This window comes from Plectropomus leopardus, chromosome 4 (assembly GCF_026936395.1).
Source record: "Plectropomus leopardus strain MGB_pleo_1.0 chromosome 4, ASM2693639v1, whole genome shotgun sequence".
NCBI lineage: Eukaryota > Metazoa > Chordata > Actinopteri > Perciformes > Serranidae > Plectropomus > Plectropomus leopardus.
This window is the reverse complement of record NC_142179.1, coordinates 1,742,386-1,765,938: the sequence shown is the minus strand read 5'-3', so window position 1 is coordinate 1,765,938 and position 23,553 is coordinate 1,742,386. Positions and strand designations below refer to the sequence as shown.

The 23,553-nt window shown below is 41.8% G+C and overlaps 2 protein-coding genes across 2 annotated transcripts; one reads left to right on the top strand and one right to left on the bottom strand.

Annotated features, from left to right (window-relative positions):
* Window positions 1-46: 46 nt before the first annotated feature.
* LOC121964972 (uncharacterized) lies at window positions 47-5,117 on the bottom strand. The gene is made up of 6 exons (XM_088076246.1): window positions 4,994-5,117; window positions 4,788-4,866; window positions 3,305-4,443; window positions 2,160-2,294; window positions 1,975-2,080; window positions 47-404 (listed from the first exon to the last, which is right to left on the bottom strand). The coding sequence occupies exons 2-6, from the start codon at window positions 4,840-4,842 to the stop codon at window positions 337-339; spliced, it is 1,503 nt and encodes a 500-aa protein (XP_087932372.1). The 5' UTR covers window positions 4,843-4,866; window positions 4,994-5,117; the 3' UTR covers window positions 47-336.
* Window positions 5,118-13,614: 8,497 nt separating this feature from the next.
* LOC121945065 (uncharacterized) lies at window positions 13,615-17,874 on the top strand. Its single transcript, XM_042489071.2, has 6 exons — window positions 13,615-13,752; window positions 13,880-13,958; window positions 14,303-15,936; window positions 16,863-16,997; window positions 17,079-17,190; window positions 17,514-17,874. Exons 2-6 carry the CDS (start codon window positions 13,904-13,906, stop codon window positions 17,579-17,581), a joined length of 2,004 nt encoding a protein of 667 aa, XP_042345005.2. The 5' UTR covers window positions 13,615-13,752; window positions 13,880-13,903; the 3' UTR covers window positions 17,582-17,874.
* Window positions 17,875-23,553: the final 5,679 nt, after the last annotated feature.

The following is a 23,553-nucleotide window of genomic DNA, read 5'->3' as shown; positions in this document are numbered from 1 at the left end:
AAAAGTCCTGTTTAATATTAAAGAAAAAAAAACTGAGACCAGCGTGTTCAAATGCTCCGGCTTTTTTTATTGTGTTTCACAGATTGGTTTGTGCTAAAAGCGTTCGTTGCTCAACACGTTCAATCTCCTCTCACTGAAGAACAAAGAGGAAGTCCAGCTCCTGTTCGCGTCACTTGTCGCTTCGTCTCTTTAGCAGCGTTACGGTCAAATAGAGAATCAAAGATGTGATTACACATGAGGCTGATGACACAGAGACACACACGCTGTCACACACAGATGATGTTTGTGTGTTTGCTTCGGGGCCGTATGTCTCTGTGTGTGTCAGCTCAGGAGCTGCTACAGGTTGTAGAAACAGACAGATGGCAGTTTCGTGGCACACTGTTGGACACCCCAGCATTTTTCACCTGAGAAAACAGGAAACAAAAGTCAGCGAGAGCTTCAGAATCCTTCGAAAAGGTCGTCAGTGACGATAAGGGTCGATATTTTCAGAGCACAGAGGAGGAGGCTCGCGAAAACATTTCATTATACACGAACAGTTTCACCGAATGTCAAGTGATTTGATAAATTCACAGAAAAAAAAATCCACGTTGTTTAAAAGTTTGTTTTGTTTATCACCCTTTTTCATCATTCATCACTTCAGATTTTAACAGCCAATTCTGATATCTACGTTTTGTCATTTCACCCTTTTATTATTTTTAATTCAGACATCAAGGCTAATGATAAAAAAATGCTGAGTAACGTCAACGGTTATGAAAACAACACATTATGCCTAAAAAGTTTCACTGAATGTCAAAAAAAATTCCACATATTGCTAAAAAGCTTAATTTTTCAAATACCCTTTCATTATTCGTCACTACAGATTTTAACAGCCAGCTCTGACATTTCAGTTTTTTATTTTGTTAAATTTAACTCAAACATTAAGGTTAACAAAAAAAAGAGTGATTTTATGAAGGATCATGTTTTAGTTGTAGCCAACTTGTTGGGTGTGTTGGTATGTTGATGCTTATACAAAAAGGAGCATAGGTTTAAATTTATAAAAAAAAGTTACCCAAAATAAGGTTAACGTTTCTCATGTTATTTGCTGAAATGTTAATGAGCTGCAAAAAGACTTCAGCAGCTTTTTGAACAAATGTTTGGAGGACTGTTTTTTGGATTATCTGTGCTTTAGCTGCGGGCGCTGAGTTCAGTGCAGAGATTACTGGGGCAGGTAGGATGAGGTTGCTCAACTACATACTGGTCAAATATTTTGGGTGTTTTTTTTTTTGGTGCTTTTGGGCAGTTTTCAAACTAGTGTTTTTTATCCATAGTGTACGTAATTCAACAAAAGTAAGTTTCCTTCGATTTATGTATGTATTGTGCATATATTACTTTAGATTTGTATAAAGCACTTTACATTTATCCATGTGTAAATATTATATAATATGTATAATAAATAAATAATAAATAGGTAAATATTCCTCTCTGTTTTTCCATTTTAACACAATCTTCGTGATCTGTTGTACTTATTTGCTGGTCTAGCTTTGCATTTTATCTGTAATTAATAGTTCGTAAAAGCTGCCACGTGGGGTCCTAGAGTGCCCTCTACTGGGCTTAATGGCACACTGAATTGCAATGTTATGCCAATTTTCAATGTTGTTATTCTTTTATAACTTTATTCTTTTTATAACCTTAGAAGAATCCAACGAATCACAGATTTCTCCTTCGTCCTAGACTGGATGCCCGTAGTGGATGTGAATATTTAGAACAACATTTAAGGTATTTATACATGACCTTTAGAAAAGTATCTGTTTGTATTTTCTGTTGTAATGAAATGTTTTTATGTGTGTGATTGTTTTTAGATTTGGGTATTTGTTCTATTTGTACCTGCCCAGAGAAATCTGGCATGAATCATATCTTCTCATTTTGAGATTAATGTTTTTATGCATGGCCCTTGCTTAATAAATACTTAGAAAAAAAGAAAGTGTTGTGGTATACCTCCAGTATTCATCTGGAGACATCCCTGTGGGTATGGATTAGGATGCACTTGACACCAGAATGTCCAGAAGAAGATAGAGCCATCACTCCAGAGCCAAGCGTTAGACTAGAAGAACAGAATAGAAAAGATGTAAATAAAAAGTGTCATCCTTTCAGTAATCAGACCTGCTGCAGTGATAAATTACCTGCTGGCAGTTGGAGGCTCCGATCCAGGTTTCGGCACTAGTCTGAGTGTGTAATCGTATAATCTTCTGAATGTACGAATACTCATCAAAAGTGTGCACCGCTGCAAGGTGTGCATTGAGGTTCAAGCAGTTTTGCTGCCGGGGAGATGGACAAAGAAACACAGACAGACGCATGAGAACCTGCACTCTGATGCTGTTCATGTTCATCTCTTTCACCAACAGAAAGATAGAGGTTCTGCCCTGACACTGAGCTGATTCAAGTTAATATTTATAGAAAAGGTAATGGACCATTGACTAACTTTACTCTTCTGTTGTCTCTGCTACGTTGGTAGCTTTAATTTGGAGGTTCTGTCTATGGTAACATTTCTGATTGAAATTAATATTAATAGAAAAGGTTATAGACCATTGACGTTATTGTTCTGCTGTCTCTGCTACGTTGGCAGCTTTGATATGGTGGTTACATCTATGGTCAAATTGCAGCAATGCAGCAATGCTATCAGTGGATTCCTTTCACCTGAACTGCTAAATATCTCAACATCTAGTACACTTACTGGCATAAAATTTGGTTCAAATTGTCATGTTCCCCAGATGGTGAATCCTATGACTTTTTCTGAGACACAACGACGTCCATATTTATGGCTTTGACTGAATGTACTAACATGGCTTTGGTGAACTGTAATAAGTTAATAAGTCATCCTCTGACTATTCATCTAGCGCCATCATCAGGTCAATGATTATTGCTTTAATATATTATGCAAAAGTAATGACATCATGTTCACATTGTTTGGACTCCTTAAATGCAAAGCACAGAAGCAAAAGTTTTGAGGTCATGAATAATGTTCTCCTCAAATCCATCGTTTAGGCCCTGCCCATCTCCACTTGAACAGATTTTCTACAGTTTAAATATTTTTTGACAGCTTCTCAAATTTTCATCATTTGGTCCAAAGCTTCCTTGCATGACCCCTGATGTAATTACAAGCAAATGGAAATGACAGGTGCACATATTTCAGAATGTTATAAATAACAAGAAATAACAAGTAACCTGGAGACACCAAGTCAGAGGAAAATACTGATTAGTAAATTTTGCAAGCCAATGGCAACAGAATAAAATTAGTGCAGAACTGTTTCACTAACATCCTGATTACCTCAGCTCGACTCCAACTCAGTTTTCTTGGGACATATTTGTAACAGTGACCGTCAAACTCTTCCCAACCGGGGCGACAAGTAGCTGCGTCACGGGCAGCAGCCTCTTCAAAGGCAGCATCCGCATCACGGGCAGCAGCTGCGTTACGGGCAGCAGCATCACGGGCAGCAGCATTGCCAGCAGCGGCATCACGGGCAGCGGCATCGCCAGCAGCGGTATCACGGGCAGCGGCATCGCCAGCAGCGGTATCACGGGCAGCAGCGGCAGCATCAAGGATAGCGGTAGCTTCACGGGCAGCAGCAGCCTCCTCTCGGGCAGCAGCAGCCGCGTCCCGGGCAGCAGCGGCCGCAGCACGAGCACAAGCAACATCACGGGCAGCAGCCCAGTCACGGGCAGAAGCAGCTGCACGGGCACAAGCAGCCTCACGTGCAGCAGCATCGGCATCAGCTGCTGCGTCACGGGCACAAGCAGCATCGCGAGCAGCACCTGCATCACGAGCAGAAGCCGCGTCACGGGCACAAGCGTCGTCACGGGCAGCCGCCCATTCACGGGCAGCAGCAGCCTCATCACGGGCAGCGGCAGCATCGTCACGGGAAGCGGCAGCATCGTCACGGGCAGCGGCAGCATCGTCACGGGAAGCGGCAGCATCATCACGGGCAGCGGCAGCATCGTCACGGGCAGCGGCAGCATCGTCACGGGCAGCAGCATCGTCACGAGCACAAGCAGCGTCACGGGTAGCAGCTGCATCACGGGCAGCAGCTGCATCACGGGCACAGGCAGCGTCACGGGCAGCAGCCGCTTCACGGGCAGCAGCATCACCATTAGCAGCAGCATCACGGGCAGCAGCATCGCCAGCAGCGGCAGCAGTGTCACGAGCAGCACGGGCAGCAGCATCGCCAGCAGGAGCATCGCGGGCAGCAGCAGCGGCAGCAGCATCGCCAGCAGGAGCATCACGGGCAGCAGCAGCGGCAGCAGCGGCAGCAGTATCACGGGCAGCAGCATCGCGAGCAGCAGCACATGAAGTGTCGCGGGCAGCTGCTGCTTCCCGGGCAGCAGCCGCATGACGAGCACAAGCTACCTCACGAGCAGCAGCGTCATGTTCAGCAGCAGCGTCACGGTTAACAACAACAACAATAGAACCTGAGTTGACAAAAAGAGAAAAACGTAATTTAGTAATATTGTGTCATCAGCAAATAGAAGGTAGCTGTGAAGTCTGAGGACTGGAGGTCATTTTGATAAACCTCCTCCTCTTTGAGCTACACGAGTCTGTGACTGTGGCTCTGCTCACATCAGCCGGTTTTTAAAATGTTTACTCTTGGCTTCATTGAGGGAGGTGAGAAAAGCCTATTTCGGTTATTCTTTCACAGTTATCAATCATGTTTGGTAGCTTGTTCTCAGATACATATATAGATTTCTATATATATAGTTTCTATGCCTGTACTGTCCTCAGAACTACACACAGGAAGTTGCACCCTGATACTCACCGTTAGCTGTGGCCAAAGCCACCGTGACAAAAACAAGTACAGGCACAGTCAGCATCTTGGTGGTGGAGACGATTTAACCCTGAAAGGAAAGAGAAGGTTACTAATAATCCTGCAGGGAGCTGAAGTGATCAGAGCGGTCGTAGTGACTCCACGTGAGGAGGGAGAGCAGATTCAGAGAGAGCAGAGAGAGGAGAGTCGCAGCAAACCTGCTGAAGAATGATCTTGTTTTCTTCCTCAGTGTCAGCTTGTGGTCTTCCTGCGTGGAGGTGCCGAACAAGAGGAAACATCAGCTTTTAAATACGCTCACTTATCTTGATGAATGTCATCACATCTGTTTATGCCTCTTTTTTTTTCAAAGCTTATCAGTTTGGATCTTGGTCAACAAATCAAAGTGCACCACATCCCACACTGTTGTCTTAGTTTCAGCCCACAGACTGTTTGACGTGTCTGCTGCCTCTACTCTGCTGTTTTAATGCTTAGAAATAACATACAGCAGATCAGATATGTTATTTATGCCATGCCGCTGTTTGAAAATTAAACCTGTCATGATTTTTCTTTTGTCATTCCTAATAAATTTGGTCCAGAGCACAGACTGCTTGCTAAAATTATAAGTTATTATTGGCATGTAGATGTGTTTAGGCTGGACTGTCATCAAATATGTAAAGACTGGGGCTGTTGGTTTTAGGGTTAGGGTTCAGGAGACTTTTTTGCACGTCTTAGCATGTTACATATGCGTCCCAATTTTTTGTGGGGGCGCTACTGAGCCATTGTGTTATTTCAAGATTAGAGGCCCCTAAAATATCAAAATTTTAACCAGTTCTCATAAGTGTGCAAAGTTTCAAGAGTTTTTGAGCATCTCAAGCCCCTAAAAAATGCAATTCATTTGCAATAATAATAATATCTTCAATGTCAATAGGGCCTTTGCCTGCCTTCGGTCAGTCCTCGGGCTCTAAATACATTTTTGAAATGCAATTATTATAGACAAATAAAAATGAGTTCTGAGTTTTAATGCACAAAATTAATAATGTGACATTGAAGAGATTAGATTATTTCAAGGATCACTGGGCAGAGATGGGCAGTATTTCAATACAATGTCTTAATTTAGAGTATTTTGTAATTAATATTTTGCTGGAAAGAAAAAACACTAAGATGTAATTTGTTACAAATTACTACATGTGTTTGTATTTTTGTCATTTTATTCTCAAATAAGACATTTTTATGACCAGGTTTAAGTGAAAAAAATCTTTACCACAATCAGCCATACCACAGTCTGTGCCTAAATCCAAGTGAAATGTCCCGTTAAATCCATCAGCGCTCTCATTGTCACTCTTTTATTCTATTTTTGTTCCTTCGGACTGTTACTTTGCTGTAATGCTACTGTTTTGTGTCTTTTGCTCTTGTTCAGTTGGTTGCTTTTAAAATTTAGATCTCAGAAATGTACTCACTCCACTGCACTTATGTCATTGCTCATGAAACAGGCATCTGCTAAATAATTACTGTCATCTGAAAAACCTCGTGCATCACTGTGGCCTCACTGTTTCCACAGTTGTATCACGACTGACAGAAACCACCCAGTATGCACCCCTGAATCAGCAGCCTTCCACTTCCAAAATATATTAATTGAACACTTCAAATCAGTGATTTGGAGAATTAGCAGAGCTCATCATATAAATGAAGGGGGTGTTCAGGTCGGACCAATACAAAGGCTACTTTATGCCTTAAATGTGATGATATTATTTAGTATGGAATGTGTTTTGTATTTTTTTCCAAATGAGAAAATTACATGATTTGCTGTTGAAACTTTACAGAGTTTGGCTTGCTGTGGTTTTTGATAAAATAAGTAGGGACATCCCTGAAACGCTGTCTTGATGGCAGCATATGATGCTCCAAAACCTGTTTGGAACTTTTCCTCAGCCCAGAGGACAAATTGTCAAAGATTTCTAAACAATTTGAACTCATTGGACACTTTGGCCACACTTGGCCTAAGTGCAGGTCAGTAATATAAAACATTCTTCTATTTGGCTACTTGCTCTGACACGATCCCAATTTTTTTGGAATTGAGGTTGTATTTTAATTTGATACATTTTAAAAATCAGTGTTTGAATATGTAAAAGGTACTCTCAGGAGTATTTGCACCCATCTCTGTGAACAGGAATGTACTCGGTGAAACAAGATAAGAGTCTACAGCCATGCTGACAGCAGCAGATGTTAAAGGGAAAATAACTGAAATTGAATATTGAGCCTGTGTTCACTGAAAATAAAAAGCAAAAATTTGTTGAATTCTTTTAAATGGTGAATGGATAAAAATGACATTTCAAGGTGTATGTAATTTTATCTTAACCTGCTGAAATGATCAGAAATGACTGATTTGCTCCCAACAACAGGATATTTAGGGTCACACACTTGGCTTAAGGACTAAAGCAGAGGCACAAACCAGGTGTCCTTGTGATTTTGTAATGTCCACCCACGCCATAATTAAACATGTGGGCTGAGAACTAATATTTGATCAGAGTTTGACTCCAAATCACACAGGGCAGTCTCTGGCAGTTCTCTGCAGGTTAAAGTTATGCAAGGTCAAATAGTGTCTCCACTGAGCTTGACCAACCACCATACTATATCTGATAAATTTTGCATAATCTGTGTCCAAACTGACATCACTTCTAGACATTCTCAAAAAAAACATATAGTATACAGAGAGGAATGGAAGTCATTTATAGCCCTGTGACAAATAATACCTATGGAGGATTGAAAGACAAATTATTTTTTGTCAAAAACATGGGACAAAGGCAATGAGTAATGAAAGAAGAAATTACCCCATAATTAAGAATTTAGTATAAAGTACAAGAAGTTAACTTACATCTAAAAAAGCAACAACAAAAAAAAAACAAGTACATGACCTGGAAATTTTTTTTTAAATTATGATAATTCTGTAACATATGTCTAAATATGTCATTATAATAATCATAAATATTCTTCCCCCCTAACTTTTTAAAATCTAAATAAATATATTTGTGCCTTTTGTGGAACATTGCCAAGTTGCTCATTGCAACAACTTCTGCTGCAGCAGCTGCTTTCAGAGAAAAAAACCCTAAAAACGCCATCAGCACACAGTCAGAGGCTAGCTGGTGAACATCTTGGAACAACAGCTAAAAAGCTCGATATTTTCTTTGGGAGTTGGTAGAGACCAAAAACAGAGCTTGAAGAAAGTGAATAGCACACTTGTGTATTTTTTAAAGTGGACACAAATACCGTGCAAAACAAAAGGTAATGAAATTTGTCACCGGGCTGGCCTGATTGAGCCACTGAAAATCTAACTTAACATAACTTAATTTTAGGGATTCGATAGTCGAAAAACTATACAAATATGAGAGTTAAGGAATCACATACTGACATACTTGGGTTTCTTGTTTCAACCCTTTTAGTAAATTGGCTTGATTTCTTTCAGAAAGCAGACAATGAGCAACAAAAGAAGAAATGATCCCAAAAAAACCCAGCAAGAAATTGGTATAAAAAATGAAATTTCAAAAGGTTGAAAAAATTACCTGAAAATTAGTTTTAAAAAGAAAGAAAAATGTTAAAATAAAATAAAAAAAACAAACAAAAATACTTTTCTAAGTCTACTACTTTATTGCAATTTGTGAAACATTTATTACCAAGTTTCTCGTTGCCTTTTTCCCAAGTTTTTGATAGATACCGCACCAATTTGTTTAATTTGCATCTGAAAGCAACACAAGGAAAGTGATGTCGCTCCAGGTTTCAAAGGGTTAAAGGTAGTACTAACTTAATTTGGAGGGACTACTTTGATTGTAAGAAAAAAATCGTTGCCAAAAGCTGCGAATCTTGAGGCTGGAGGCTCGAGGCCAGTCAGTCCCCATGTTAAAGGCCCCACTTTACTGCACAGATAAACATGTTTTCAGATTATATATATATATAGAGACAAATATATATATATATATATATATATATATATTTGTCTCTGTGGCCAGTTTCTCCCTTCATGAAAACTGAACGTACATTTTTATCTAAGTCACCCTTTTACATTTTATTAAGGCTCAAAGTGACAAATAATTGCTTTTAAATATTGGTGCCGCTGCCTCAAGTGACCAAAAACCAGTAATTGCGGGTTTAGGGAGGTTATTAGTAGTAGATAGTATCTGAGTATGTACAATTTGTCCATTTCCAATGTCATTATTATTTTGTAAATGCATTCTGATGTATGCAGACAGGACAACGATACGATCAAAAAAAGCTCAAAACAGAGGTTATTTGACTGCTCAGAAAACTGCAAATTAAAAAGACCTCATAAGTTCCTTTTCAATTTACAAAAGTTCAGAATGTTATTTTGAGTAATAAGAAAATCTGACTGCCACTGAGGTAAAGTTTAAACACCTGTGTGAACTTAAGCCCTAGCATTCAACGATGATGTAAAACAAACATGGGATGATGTCCTGCGTCCTTGCAGTGTCCTGATATCTGCCCACGCCGTGGGCAAAACGCCTGGGCTAAGAGCCAATGTGAGGCTGTCCTGCCAGTAAGGTGTGGGCTCCTCAGGTCAATGCATTTTAATTCATTCCCATATGAAATGCATAAATAAATCACACAGGTTATATTTCAGAGCAAGTTGCCAAATATGTCTGACTTGCAGTCAGGTCTCCAATCTTTTTTTTTTTTTTAATATATACTCTTTATTTACCAGTTTGTAATCCCTTACAGTAGTTACTTCACAAAAGTACAGAAACAGAGGTATCAAACATCTTTTTAGCTACTGTATATCCCTCCACCCCATAATCCCAACACCCCAACAAATAATAATCACAATAGAAGAAGAAAAAAAAACGACATTAACAGTAATAATAATATATTTGGTTATAAAATCGAAGTAATGGAAAGGACAAAAAAAAGAAGAAGAATGGGTTTGGTTTAAGGAGTGCCTTAATATTCAAATACAGTATTTATTTTCTGTAACCCCTTCCATCTCACATCAAAAATCTTGGTTCAATTCTTAATCTTATGATTTATTTTCTCTATTTTATAAATTTCATTAATCGTTTCCTTCCGTTTACTCAGGCCTCCTATCAATCATTCATGATGAAGTTCATTCTAACCAAAGGGTCAAAATTTCAACCCCTATTCCTAAAAAGTTGGGATGTTGTGTAAAATGTGATTAAAACACATGATTTGCAAATCTTTTTTTGAGCTATAATCAACTGAATACAGTACAGAGACAAGATATTTAATGTTCACACTAATGAAGTTATTTTTTGTAAATTTTCACTCATTCTGACTGTGAGGTGTGCAGCTTGCTCCAAAAACATTGGGACAGTGGCAAGAAAAGACTGGAGAAGTAGTGAAATGCTCAAAAAACACCTGTTTATATTATTTATAACTTGCACTGCACAGGTACAAAGATTACCAGTAGAAGAGGATTTTTTGAACTGTCACATGATAAAATCTCTCTCTGTATTTAACCTATCCTCTACGGAGCAGGGAGCACCAACTCCAGATCTTCTGCCGGTACCTTAGTCAGGAGCACCAACAGAAGCATTAGGGTAGCATACATGTTTTGGATGGTGGAGGAAACCGGAGCACCCGAAGGACACCCATGCAGACACGAGGAAAACATGCAAACTCCACACAGAGGGGACCTGGGATTGCAATACTCAAACCCAGAACTTTCTTGCTGGCAACAGAGCAAACCACTGAGCCACCTTTGCTCCTTGCCTACCTGATTATCCATTTTTAAGTCCTCCACGGATATTTGTCGCTGAGTTATACACGACTTCAAGTCCTCTCTGTGTACTACTTTATGGACAAAAGTACCGGGCCACCTACAGGAGCTTTAATGACGTCCCATAGGCATTAAGGTGGAGTTGCCCCCCCACGCCCCCCTTTAACAGCTTCTACTCTGCTGGGAAGGCTTTCTTCAAGACTTCGGAGTGCGTCTGTGGGAATTTTTGCCCATTCATCCAGAAGAGCTTTTGTGAGGTCAGACACTGATAATGGACCACAGGGCCTGGCGCGCAAACCCCCAAAGGTGTTGGATAGGGTTGAGGTCAGGGCTCTGCGTGGACCAGTCAAGTTCTTCCACACCAAACTCATCCAACCACGCCTTTATGGACCTTGCTTTGTGCACTGAGGCGCAGTCATGCTGGAGCAGAAAAGGGCCTTCCCCAAACTGTTCCCGCAAAGATGGGAGCACAGCATTGTCCAAAATATCTTGGTAAGCTGAAGCGTTTTTTTCCTTCAGTGGAAGAAAGGTACCGAGGCCAGCTCCAGAAAAACAATCCCATAGCATCATCCATCCTCCACCAAACTTTATGGTAGGCACAGTGCAGCCGGATCGGTAACGTTCTCCCGGCTTTCGCCAAACCCAGAGTCGTCCATCAGGCTGCCACATAGAGAAGCGTTATTTGTCACTCCACTGAAAACGTTCCCACTGCTCCAGAGTCCAGTGGTGGCATGCTTGGTGATGTAAGGCTTCCGTGCAGCTCTTCGGCCACGAAAAACCGAAACCATGAAGCTCCCGGCGCACAGTTTTGGTGCTGATGCCACAGGTGGTTTGGAACTCTGCAGTTGGCGACTTTTACACACAATGCGCCTCAGCACTCTGCGACCTTGCTCTGTAACTTTACGTGGTGCACCACTCTGTGGCTGAATTGCTGTGATTCCCAAACGCCTCCACTTTGCAATAACACAACTTATAGTCAATTGTGGAATATCTGGAAGTAAAGTGATTTCACAAACTAACTTGTTGCAATGGTGGTATCCTGTTACAGTACCACGCATAAATTCAGTGAGCTCTTCAGAACGACCCATTCTTTCACAAATGTTTGTAAAGGCAGACTGCATGGCTAGGTGCTTAACTGTATACACCTGTGGCAATGGGACTGAATGAAACACCTGAATTCGGTGATTAAGACAATACTTTTGTCCATAAAGTATCCAGAATAATCTATCTGAGAATGTCGAGAAGCGTTGTCAGTTTGGGCACAGAAAATAAATACCCCACGTTGCATTATTTAATGATTCTTCTGTGTTGCATGTTTCTGTTTGTCACCTTTGTATGTTTTAATCATTGAATGAATGCTATAATTTGAATTTTGTTCATGAAAAAGATGTTTCTCCACTGGACCTGTCCAACCATTGACCTTGTATGACTTTAGTCCACAGAGAAGTGCCAGAGACTGCCCTGTGTGATTTGGAGCCAAACTCGGATCAAATATTAGTTCTCTGCCCACCTGTTTGATCATGGTGTGGGTGGATGTTACAAAACCACAAGGACACTTTCTGTGCTGTTTGAGCATCTTTGGGTTTGTCTGTATGCCAAGTGAGAGTGGGTGTACATCTGTGACCCTGAACCAGATTTCTTTCCAGTTTTTGATGGGATCATATCAATCATATCAAATAATTTCAGCAAGTTAAGACAAAACTTCACGTGGCCTGGCACATGGACTGTAATTTCCATTAATTCACAGTCTTACTATTATATTCTTAGTCTTATTATTCAATGTTGTTTCATTTCCCTTTATCAACTTGGACGCCGAACAGAGCTGTTAGCATGACTGTAGACGCTTGCAGAGTCTTGTTTAACTGAGATTGTACGTCCCAACAATTGCTTATCAAGCATATTAAAATAAAATTACAAAACAGTGGCGCAAGAAATTAAAATACACGTAATTTCTCATTTCAAATAAAAAAAAATCTTCTACAAAAACTGATATTATCAAATTTAAGGCATTTAGCAGCTACAATATGCGTCTGACCTTAACAGCCCTACGGCAGAGGTAAAAGAGCTAAAAGATTAGCTCTGCTAATTTCCCACATCACAGATTTGAAGTGGTTTCTGTCAGTCAACGCGATCATCGACTGACTGCACGAACAGTTAATTAAGATTCAGCTGGATGAACTGAACAGTGAGGCCGCTGTAATGCACATGTGCATTTCTAAGATCTCCAGCTTTAAAAGCAACACACTGCAAAAAGACACAATGCAGCAGCATTATAGCAGAGTATAATGCAGGACAAGACAGGAGGAGAGAAAACCGTACGATGACTGAATGTCCACATGTGGAATGAGGTTCAGAAATAGTTGGTGCAACCAAAATGGTGGTCGAGGGGGATCCAAGACGAAGACTTGTGTCCAACTTTTGTTCTCAGCTCAGGCATCTTTTTTCAAATGTTCCCTATGAGAAGTGGGCATCTGCAGCTGCATGCAGCTGCCTCACGAAAAAGTGCTGCGCCCAGCGTTTTTTTGTGCGCCTGCTTCAAGCGCTTTAAGTTGAAAATCACGTCAGTGATTTTTAGCGAGGCCACTGTCACAAAAAAACAAAACAAAACAACAGACAAGCCCATCTAAGGGAGCAGAATGACCTGCAGACACCTGATGTTGCTGGTGTGTTGTGTTTTTGTCCCCGTGTTATTGAAAGCCTGCCGTTACTTGTGTAGTCGGCCCTCTGTTATTGCAGAATCATGTTGTCTAGATATTGGCGTCATACAAACAAAACTGGTGTGCAGTGCATCATTTAGGAAATTCACTGAGATTGCTCTTTTATGAATCGCTGGGAGGAAGCTCTCCTCAGTGCACTGCAACCACATAATAAAGAATAAATCTAGGTGGACACAGGCCCTAAATAAGTGTACATACAATGGCAACATGGCATAAATAACATATCTGATCTGCTGTATGTTATTTCTAAGCATTAAAACAGCAGAGTAGAGGCAGCAGACACGTCAAACAGTCTGTGGGCTGAAACTAAGATAACAGTGTGGGATGTGGTGCACTTTGATTTGTTGACCAACATCCAAACTGATAAGCTTTGAAAAAAAAAGAGGCATAAACAGATGTGATGACATTCATCAAGATAAGTGAGCGTATTTAAAAGCTGATGTTTCCTCTTGTTCGGCACCTCCACGCAGGAAGACCACAAGCTGACACTGAGGAAGAAAACAAGATCATTCTTCAGCAGGTTTGCTGCGACTCTCCTCTCTCTGCTCTCTCTGAATCTGCTCTCCCTCCTCACGTGGAGTCACTACGACCGCTCTGATCACTTCAGCTCCCTGCAGGATTATTAGTAACCTTCTCTTTCCTTTCAGGGTTAAATCGTCTCCACCACCAAGATGCTGACTGTGCCTGTACTTGTTTTTGTCACGGTGGCTTTGGCCACAGCTAACGGTGAGTATCAGGGTGCAACTTCCTGTGTGTAGTTCTGAGGACAGTACAGGCATAGAAACTATATATATAGAAATCTATATATGTATCTGAGAACAAGCTACCAAACATGATTGATAACTGTGAAAGAATAACCGAAATAGGCTGTTCTCACCTCCCTCAATGAAGCCAAGAGTAAACATTTTAAAAACCGGCTGATGTGAGCAGAGCCACAGTCACAGACTCGTGTAGATCAAAGAGGAGGAGGTTTATCAAAATGACCTCCAGTCCTCAGACTTCACAGCTACCTTCTATTTGCTGATGACACAATATTACTAAATTACGTTTTTCTCTTTTTGTCAACTCAGGTTCTATTGTTGTTGTTGCTACCCGTGACGCTGCTGCTGCCCGTCACTTGGCTCTTGCCCGTCAAGCGGATGCTGCCCGTGATTTGGCTACTGCTCGTGAAGCTGCCTGTGCCCGTGATGCAGCTGCTGCCCATGGCTCAGCTGCTGCCCGTGATGCAGCTGCTGCCCATGGCTCAGCTGCTGCCCATGGCTCAGCTGCTGCCCGTGACTCAGCTGCTGCCCACCATGCCCAACGCTCAGCCTCTGCCCGACATGCGGCTGCTGCACGTGAAGCCAATTGTGCCCGTGATGCAGCTGCTGCCCGTGAAGCTTCTTGTGCCCTTAATGCAGCTGCTGCCCGTGAAGCAGCTACTGCCCGTGAAGCGGCTTGTGCCCGTGAGGCAGCTGCTGCCCGTGAGGCGGCTGCTGCGAGTGACGATGCTGCTGCACGTGACGCAGCTGTTGCCCGTGAAGCCGATTGTGGCCTTCGCGCAGCTGCTGCTCATGCCGATGCTGCCGCCCGTGAGGCTGCCTGTGCCCGTGATGCAGCTGCTTCCCGTGATGAAGCTGCTGCCCGTAATGCAGCTGCTGCACGTGAAGCTGTTTGTGCTCGTGATGCATCTTCCGCCCGTGACGCTGCTGCTGCCCGTGAAGCTGCTTGTGCCCGTGATGCGGCTGCTGCCCATGAAGATGCTGTTGCCCGTCACGATGCTGCTGCCCGTGATGCTGCTGCTGCCCGTGACGCTGCCTGTGCTCGCGATGCAACTGCTGCCCGTGACGCCGCTGCTGCCCGTGAAGCTGCTTGTGCCCGTGATGCTGCTGCTGCCCATGCAGCCTCTGCTGCCCGTGAAGCAGCTGCTGCACATGCCGCAGCTGCTGCCCGTGAGGCTGCTTGTGCTCGTGAAGCAGCTGCTGCCCGTGACAATGCTGCTGCCCGTGAAGGTGCTTGTGCCCGTGATGCAGCTGCTGCCCGTGATGAAGCTGCTGCCCGTGATGATGCTGCTGCTCGTGACGCGGCTGCTGCCCGTGAAGCTGCTTGTGCCCGTGACGCAGCTGCTGACCGTCATGCAGCTGCTGCCCGTGACGCTGCTTGTGCCCGTGATGCAGCTGCTTCCCGCAATGCAGCTTCTGCACGTGACGCGGCTGCTGCCCGTCAAGCAGCTGCTGCCCGTGATGCTGCTTGTGCTCGCAATGCAGCTGCTGCCCGTAGCGCTGCTAGTGCCCGTGAAGCTGCTTGTGCCCGTGAGGCAGCGGCTGCCCGCGATGATGCTGCTTCCCGTGATGATGCTGCTGCCCGTGATGCGGCTGCTGCCCGTGAAACCACTTGTGCCCGAGACGCAGCTGCTGAACGTGATGCAGCTACTGCCCGTGAGGCTGCTTGTGCCCGTGACGCGGCTGCTGCCCGTGAGGCTGCTGCTGCTGCTGCTGCTGCCCGTGACGCTGCTGCTGCTGCTGCTGCCCGCGACGCAGCTGCTGCCCGTGACGCGGCTACAGGCAGTAGTGCAGCTGCTGACCGTGACGCAGCTGCTGACCGTGACGCAGCTGCCCGTGACACTGCCACTGTCCGCGCTCCTTCTTGTGGCAATCGTTGGCATCAGCACCAAAGTCGCTGTTTCCAGTTCATTCCAAGAGACCTGACGTGGGCTGACGCTGAGGTAATCAGGCTGATTTGGATTCATTGAAATACTTGCAGTAATTTTATTCTGATGCTGTTAAATTGCAAAGTTTACTAACCAGCATTTACCTCTGATTTGGTGTCTCCAGATTTCTCTTACTATTTATAACATTCTGAAATATGTGAAACTTTTATTTCCATTTGCTTGCATTTGCATGGTGCATTTAGAAGATTGCTCATGTCAAATTCATGGATATTGTATAGAGTATCAGGGATTGTGGCACTAAGATTAGGACCAAATATGGTGACAATTTTAAGAAATTGTGAAAAAAAATGGATTTGACTAGTTATTTGTGAAAACAAAACTTTCACTTCTTGTGCTTTGCAGTTACGGAGTTATGAGTCCACACAGTAAGAACAAGAAGTCATTACTTTTGCAACATAGATTAAAATAATGAAACACTGACCTGATGATGGCGCTAGATGAGAAGGCAGAGGATAACCAAAGTTATTACAATTTATCCTTCGGGGAATGCCACAATCCATCCAATAGTTATTAAGAGATTTTAGTTAAAGCCCAAACATGAACCTCAGAATGCTTCTAAGAAAAAGTCAGAGAATTCATCATCCGGGAACCATGACTGCCTGAACCAAATTTTTCTGCCAATCAGTGTACTAGATGTTGAGATATTTTGTAATTCATGATTTTTTTTGACCTGCTAGTAGCACCACAGGAATACACAGCTACCATTTCAAAAAACTGAGTACATGCAACCACAGACAGAGCCTCCCTAATTAGAGCTGCCAATGTAGCAGAGACAATAGAACAATTGTAAAGTTTATTAGTCTTCCATTACCTTTTCCACAAATATTAACTTCTTGGCTGTGTCTTGAGCACATGTGCAGCATTAAAGTGCAGTTTCACATCTATCTGTTTGTCTGGTTGTCTGTCCATCTCCCCTGTAGAGAAACTGCCAGAGCATGAATGGAAACCTTGCAGCGGTGCACACGATGGAGGAGTACACGTTCATTCAGGAACTTATACATTCAGTCAGCATGAGTAATCGTCAATCCTGGCTTGGAGGCACTGACTGCCAAGAGGTAAATTGTCTACAGCAGGTGTGCTTACTGACAGGATGACACTTTTTTTTTAACCACAACATTTCTGTTCTGTTGCTTTAGAACAATGTTTGGTTCTGGAGTGATGGCTCCAGCTTTACCCCTCTGAACTGGTGTCCAGGACAGCCTACAGGCAGCTCTGTGGGTCAGAGTTGTCTACAGATGAATTCTGGAGGTAAATAATAACACAGTATTTGACAGGATGTCTGAACTGATTTAAGGTTAAAAAAGAAAAACAAATATAAAAGTCATAAATAACAGTGTTGGCTGTTGAAATCTGATGAATGATTAAAAGTGTGAAAAAACAACATATTCACACATTACTTTGTTAAATAACAAATCAATTAATATTTCTCTGAATTTTACATTATTTTCATAACTATTTGCAGTTCAGTGGAGTCGCTTCTGTATTGTGAAAATATCGGTATTTAGTGTCTGATATTCCTTTTGTAGAGTAACTGAAGCTCTGACTAACTCCTGTGTTTCGTGTCCTCACAGATAATAACTGCTGGGCTAGCCAAGCTTGTGCTGTTGGGCGTCCATCTGTCTGTGCTTACGACCTGTAGCAGCTCCTGAGCCGACACACGCAGAGACATGTCCTATCAACCAAACACACAAACATCATCTGTGTGTGACAGCGTGTGTGTCTCTGTGTCATCAGCCTCATGTGTAATCACATCTTTAATTCTCTATTTGACCGTAACGCTGCTAAAGGGACGAAGCGACAAGTGACGTGAACAGGAGCTGGACTTCCTCTTTGTTCAGAGGAGACTGTACGTGTTGAGTAACGAATGCTTTTAGCACAAAACAATCTTTGAAGCACAATAAAAAAAAAAAAAAAGCTGGAGCATTTAAACAAGCTGGTCTCAGATTCTTTTGTTAAATCTAATTTTTTCAACTCTTAGCTCAAACAGCTGATCTCATAGTTAGAGTTCGGTGTTCCACAATAATCAGGTCTGAATAATATATACTGTCACAAATAAATGATACATCAGCAACAATCTACGTGTTTTTAAATGGCCCAAACAGTGTGTTGAACTTTACCTTAAGCTTATACATCTAATATCCCTGATGAACCCATTAAGATGGCATTGAAATCTTAAACCAAAATGACTTTATTCAGATAAATTTAGAGTCTTTTAGTGGTTCTAATAAAAAGTTCCCACTTTGTGCTTTAACAAATTGTGTTTCCTTGCTCAGCATAGAGAACTGGCTGGTGCGGTTGTTCATTTCTGTGAAAGTATGAAAATCTATACAGGGATGAGATGGTGTTTTTAGCAATGAGTGAAAAAACTGGAATGACCTATTTAACATTAACATTAATAATTAACATTATTTAATATGTTGTACCACTTCTTTGTACATTGCATTGCTGTATATCAGTTGAAGGCCATACCACATCATTTTTGTCTAAATCAGATGACAACTGTCTGACAAGGTTTACTCCCTGTTACCAGTGGGTAGCATAATGACGATGACACCTGATAGGTATGTTGATGTCTTTAGGCCTTGACTGGTGAAATGTGAAATTTGAATTAGACTGGATGGTGCACACAACAGTTATGACTTTCTGTATCATGGTTAACGCATTACCATGGCAATGCCATTCAATGCAATTTCAAAAGCTTCACTAGAAAGCATCATCAAGGTTTTCCAGCTTGTCATACTGCATTTGAGGTGGATCTGGTCAAAGCTGTAGCCTGAATCAAGGTATAAAACATTTCCTGCTGCCAGTAGGTGGGTGCTGTGACTGTTATTCCATTTCAGCACCTACATGTCATGAGGCCGGGAGCCTTTTTAACCACGACAAATCTCAGTCAGACTGCACAATATATGTTAAAATTACAATACCTTCATGTAATAGGCTGAAACACCCAAAATGGCCAATTTGCCACAGCAACATTGTTCAACAAGCAATTTTTACAAAGAAGCATTATCAAGCTCTTTAAGCTTGTCATGTGTAGCATGCATTAAACAGACAGACTGAAGGCTTTTCACCTTCTCTCTCTCTATCTCTCACACACACACACACAGATGTGAAGCTACACTTTAATGCTGTACATTTGCTTGAATCGTCCACCAATAGAGGGATGAAGGTTCGGCTTCGACATTGAACTGACTCAAGTTAATATTAGAAAATGTTTCTTAGTTAATAGAAGATTACTATATTGTTAAACACTGAAGTTTCTCAGCGCTTAACTTAACTGGTGTCCTGTTGTCTCTGCTACGTTGGCAGCTTTAATAAGGATTTTCTGTTTTTGGTCAAATCTACTTGATTCTCAGAAATGCTAGCTTCGTATGCCTATAGCACCACAAGCAGGTCAACAATCCTCTTGAAATAAACTTAAATTAAGGGGAGAGTGCTTACTTTTTTATAATCTTTATTTATTTTTTATTTTTTAAATTTTATTTCCACAGCCTGAGTCCTACCCGACCTGCGATAAGCGCACATTTTCATGTGGAATGCGGCTGATGAATCCTCTGACTTTTCATTAGAGGCACTATGAGGTTCAAGTTTGTGGCTTTAACAAAAATCTTTCAACAACTGTTGGATGGACTGCGATGTACCCCTCAGGATGAACCTGAATAACCTTTGACTTTTCATTTAGCGCCATTCTTAGGTCAACATTTTGTCATTAACTTTGTTTGTTTTGTTCAAGTTTTTCTCACATCTTTAAATTTTTACCATATTTGGTCTAAATCTTATTTGCACTATCCCTAATATTCTAAATAATATCAATGAATGTGTCATGAACAATCTTCTAAATGCACCATGCAATTGCAAGCAAATGTAAAGTTGCACATTTCTCAGAATATTCACCATATGCACCAAGTCAGAGGAAAATACTGATTAGTAAACTTTACAAGTCATCAGCCCAGGTCATGTCCATCTGGATGAACTTGAAACAGGTAACTTTGAACAATTGCTAACCTGGGACACAAAGAGGGGCTGCACCGTTAGGAACTGCAGGTTCATGAGGAATCTCAGTGGCGGTCCACAAAACACAATATGTTACATGTCAAAAACTTAGATCAACACACAACAGACAAGCAGAGGTCGGTGAAGGACAACAAGATAAAAATAACTAAAATAAATAGCATTAAAGATGTCATTTAAAATGACTACTGTCAGAATTTAGTAACATGAAGGCAGAAGGAATGAAAGAATTGGAGTATTTATTAGTTCTCCTCGAAGATACATGATAGCGGCGGCCAGAAGGCACCACCGGGAACTCACAAGACAAAACATGACCAAATTGGCTGATAATATTTTCAGCCTTCTTTTCCACCTGATTTTCCCAGAGGTAACACAAGTCTCTTTGCCTGACTCCAGGGATCTTGGAGCAGACCTTGGCAATGCTATGCAGGCTATGCAATCCTCAACTTTCAAAGGTTAAAATGTTTGTGAACACCGCCTGAATGCAGCACGGGAAAAACTGATGTCGATCCATTAATTAACTTTTGCAACATCGTCTTTACAACAGAGGATGAAACAGATGACACAGTTTATAGTCAACAACACAATCAGTACAGGCTTGTTGCATCGATGCCTTTTAATTTAATTCCCTTCTCTGGGCGCCGCAGGTGAAGTTCTGTCACTCTGTTTCTGCAGTAGTTGCATGAATATGGCATTGATTTTGAATATATGGCAATCGATAATCAAATGAATAAGACAGTGTGGTTTTGCACAACGCTGTGAGTTTTTATGTCCTTGATGGATAGTCTGTTAAACCAACAGATAAAAGAGAATGTTAAAAGACTTTCGATAAATGAACAATAAAAGTTATTTAAAACACTCTCACTGACACTGAAAGAGTTCAGCTTCCTCATCAAGTGGATTCTCTGTTGTCCACGCTTCACATTGACTCAGTGCAAATATCAAACTGAAGTTGGTGGTCAAATACTGTTCAAAGATATTTTTAAGACTCCACAGTGTGGACTTCTTTGCTGTGTATGACACCAGCTTTATGTTCAGTGTTGTGTCTGAAATCAATAATCATTTCCTTGAAACATTGAGGTCAAGATAATTATCATCACACCATTCAACAGCCTGTGGTCTTCCTATTATTAAGTTCCCTCTTTGTGCTTCAAAAAATATATATTTGTCATGTTCAGAACAAAAACACTGTGAGATTGAGCCCGAGGTCAAATTTAACATCTCTCTCTGCGTCCAGGGCCGTGGGTGCACACCTTGCATACTCAGCAGCATGTCACTGTGTGACTAAGAGATCAGTAGCAGAGGTGACTCTAGGTTTGTCACAATAGCTATGTTTTTGGACAATATATTGTCCCAGAGATGATTGTGATTAACCATATTATCGTTAAGAACATTGTATGCGATAAAACGATTGTGGTCTCAATACTTTTTTTGCTGATATTGATACAAATTTTGATCATGCACAGTCTTTAATGGGCATGGCTCCACATCGCTGGACAAAGTGGCCCCGTTAAAGAATAGGACTGGGGTTATCTACGAGACTTCTCCATGGATGACGGACGCCGTCTGCTGCCTAGGACAGAAGTGTCGCAGGTCTGAACAGCTATGGAAAGTTACTTGGCTTGAAGTGCATCACCCACATCTCAGAAATCTCCATTATATCTACAATGCAGCAGTAAAGAAAGCCTGGACTGCTTACTAACCAACTTGGTGGATGGATCCAACATCAGCTGCCTCTTTATCAACTCCCCTAAATTTGTTCTAAATTCAGGCTATTATGTCTATTTTGCAAATCTTGGTGGTGCTTTTTGGGTGCAGCCATAGACCTGGTAGATCAAACCTGGGTTGGCCTTGAAGTCAGCCAGATCTCATTGCAAAGTCATGAAATACCATCAATTTTGCAGTGCTTTTGGTGTCAGATCAGAGCCACCAAAAACAACTCCTCTTCAGATATTGATTAAGTTAGCTATTCAACTTAATGCACATTTTGCATTTCAGTGATGTTTTGTCTGTTTTTCTTTGTGGCAAATAACAAAGCTGTTATTAGTCTTTATGCTATCAGTACAACATAAAGTAGAATTATTGTTGGCTGTCAACAGTCGAAATCTTTTCCAAGATGCTTGCTTAAGGATTTTTTAGGTTTCCTTGCATTTATATTACATGGCATTTGAGCTGCTCAGCAGAGTGGTGAAGTAATGAGTCCTAAAAGACGGAAGTATTTTTTAGCATTTTTGCAACTCCGGTTCCCCCGAAAGTTAGCATTGCACTGGTTCCCTCATCAAAATTCCAGTGGATTTCTTCTGGATTGACAAAAATATGTCATCCCTTCACCACTCTACCTAATCTAAGTTAGAAAAGTGAACAGTATTTTTTTGAACAAGTGAACTGAATACAGCTTCCCAGTAAGCCTGATGCTCAGCAGTGCAGAGCACACATAGGCGTATCGTTGACACATTGTTTGAACAGCAGTGGATTTTGCAGTTTGATAAACTGCCAAGCAAACACCATGCTAAGTAAGCACTGACAAAATTAAACAGAGAATACATGCCATGGATGCATCCATTATTCCATTTCCCGCAGTTTATCCAGGTCTGGATGGTATGCAAAGCCAACTAGTGATATTCTCGCGAGGCAGCCAAACGGGATGTACAGTATCATCACCCAGGGTGTTCTGGCTCAGCTCCAGGATAATCTTACATTTGGCTGTGTCTTCAAAGGGAAGGTGATCAGCAGGTTTGGGTATACCATCAAACACTTTCTCATCTGGCACCTTAAATGCCACTTAGGTCTACAGCCAGTCTCTTAAGGTGAACCCAAGCCAGCTGTGAAGGAAACCCATTTCACTTACTTGTATTCACAATCATTTGGTCACTGTCTGAAGTTCAGGAGTTGGAACATAAATCAACTACTGACTTACTATTTACTGAGGTGAAACTTGAAGGTATCTCGGGATAGTAATAGACTCCAAGCTGAGCTTTGGGAAAAATGGTTTGGCAGTGTAAAAAAAGCCCATCAGCGTTTGTTTGTCTCAGAAAACAAATTTTCATGTTCATGAAACCTCATTGACCCTCTTTTTTCTGTCTCTTATTGAATCTGTTTTGTCTTTTTCACTTGTGTCATGTTCTCCGAGGAGCAAAAACTCTTTGGTCCAGATTGTTAATTGGGCTTGTGAGCTTTTAGTTGAGTCTCAACTCAACCTGTGAGTATTTTCTGTCCCCACAGCTGCAGCGTAAAGCCAGCTCTGGTCTTCAGGACTGTTTCAAGTCCTTAAATAGCAGAATCAGTCAGTACAAACAACTCTGGAAGAGTGTGCTTTACTTCCTGCCCTTAATAAAGATGCACCTATTGCCTCATTTGTACAAGAAAAACTGAAAGACGTGGCCATAAGACTTCTCCTAGTCTACAAAGGACATGTATACGGACAGACAACCTCCTGTGATTCCAGAGGAATCCATATTTCGGCTCCTTAAACGCTGGCTGGGTCAACGATGTCAAGTCAAGTCAATTTTATTTATAGAGCCCATTATCACAAAATATGGTTTGCCTCAGAGGGCTTTACAGTGTACGACATCCCTCTGCCCTTAGACCCTCACATCACCC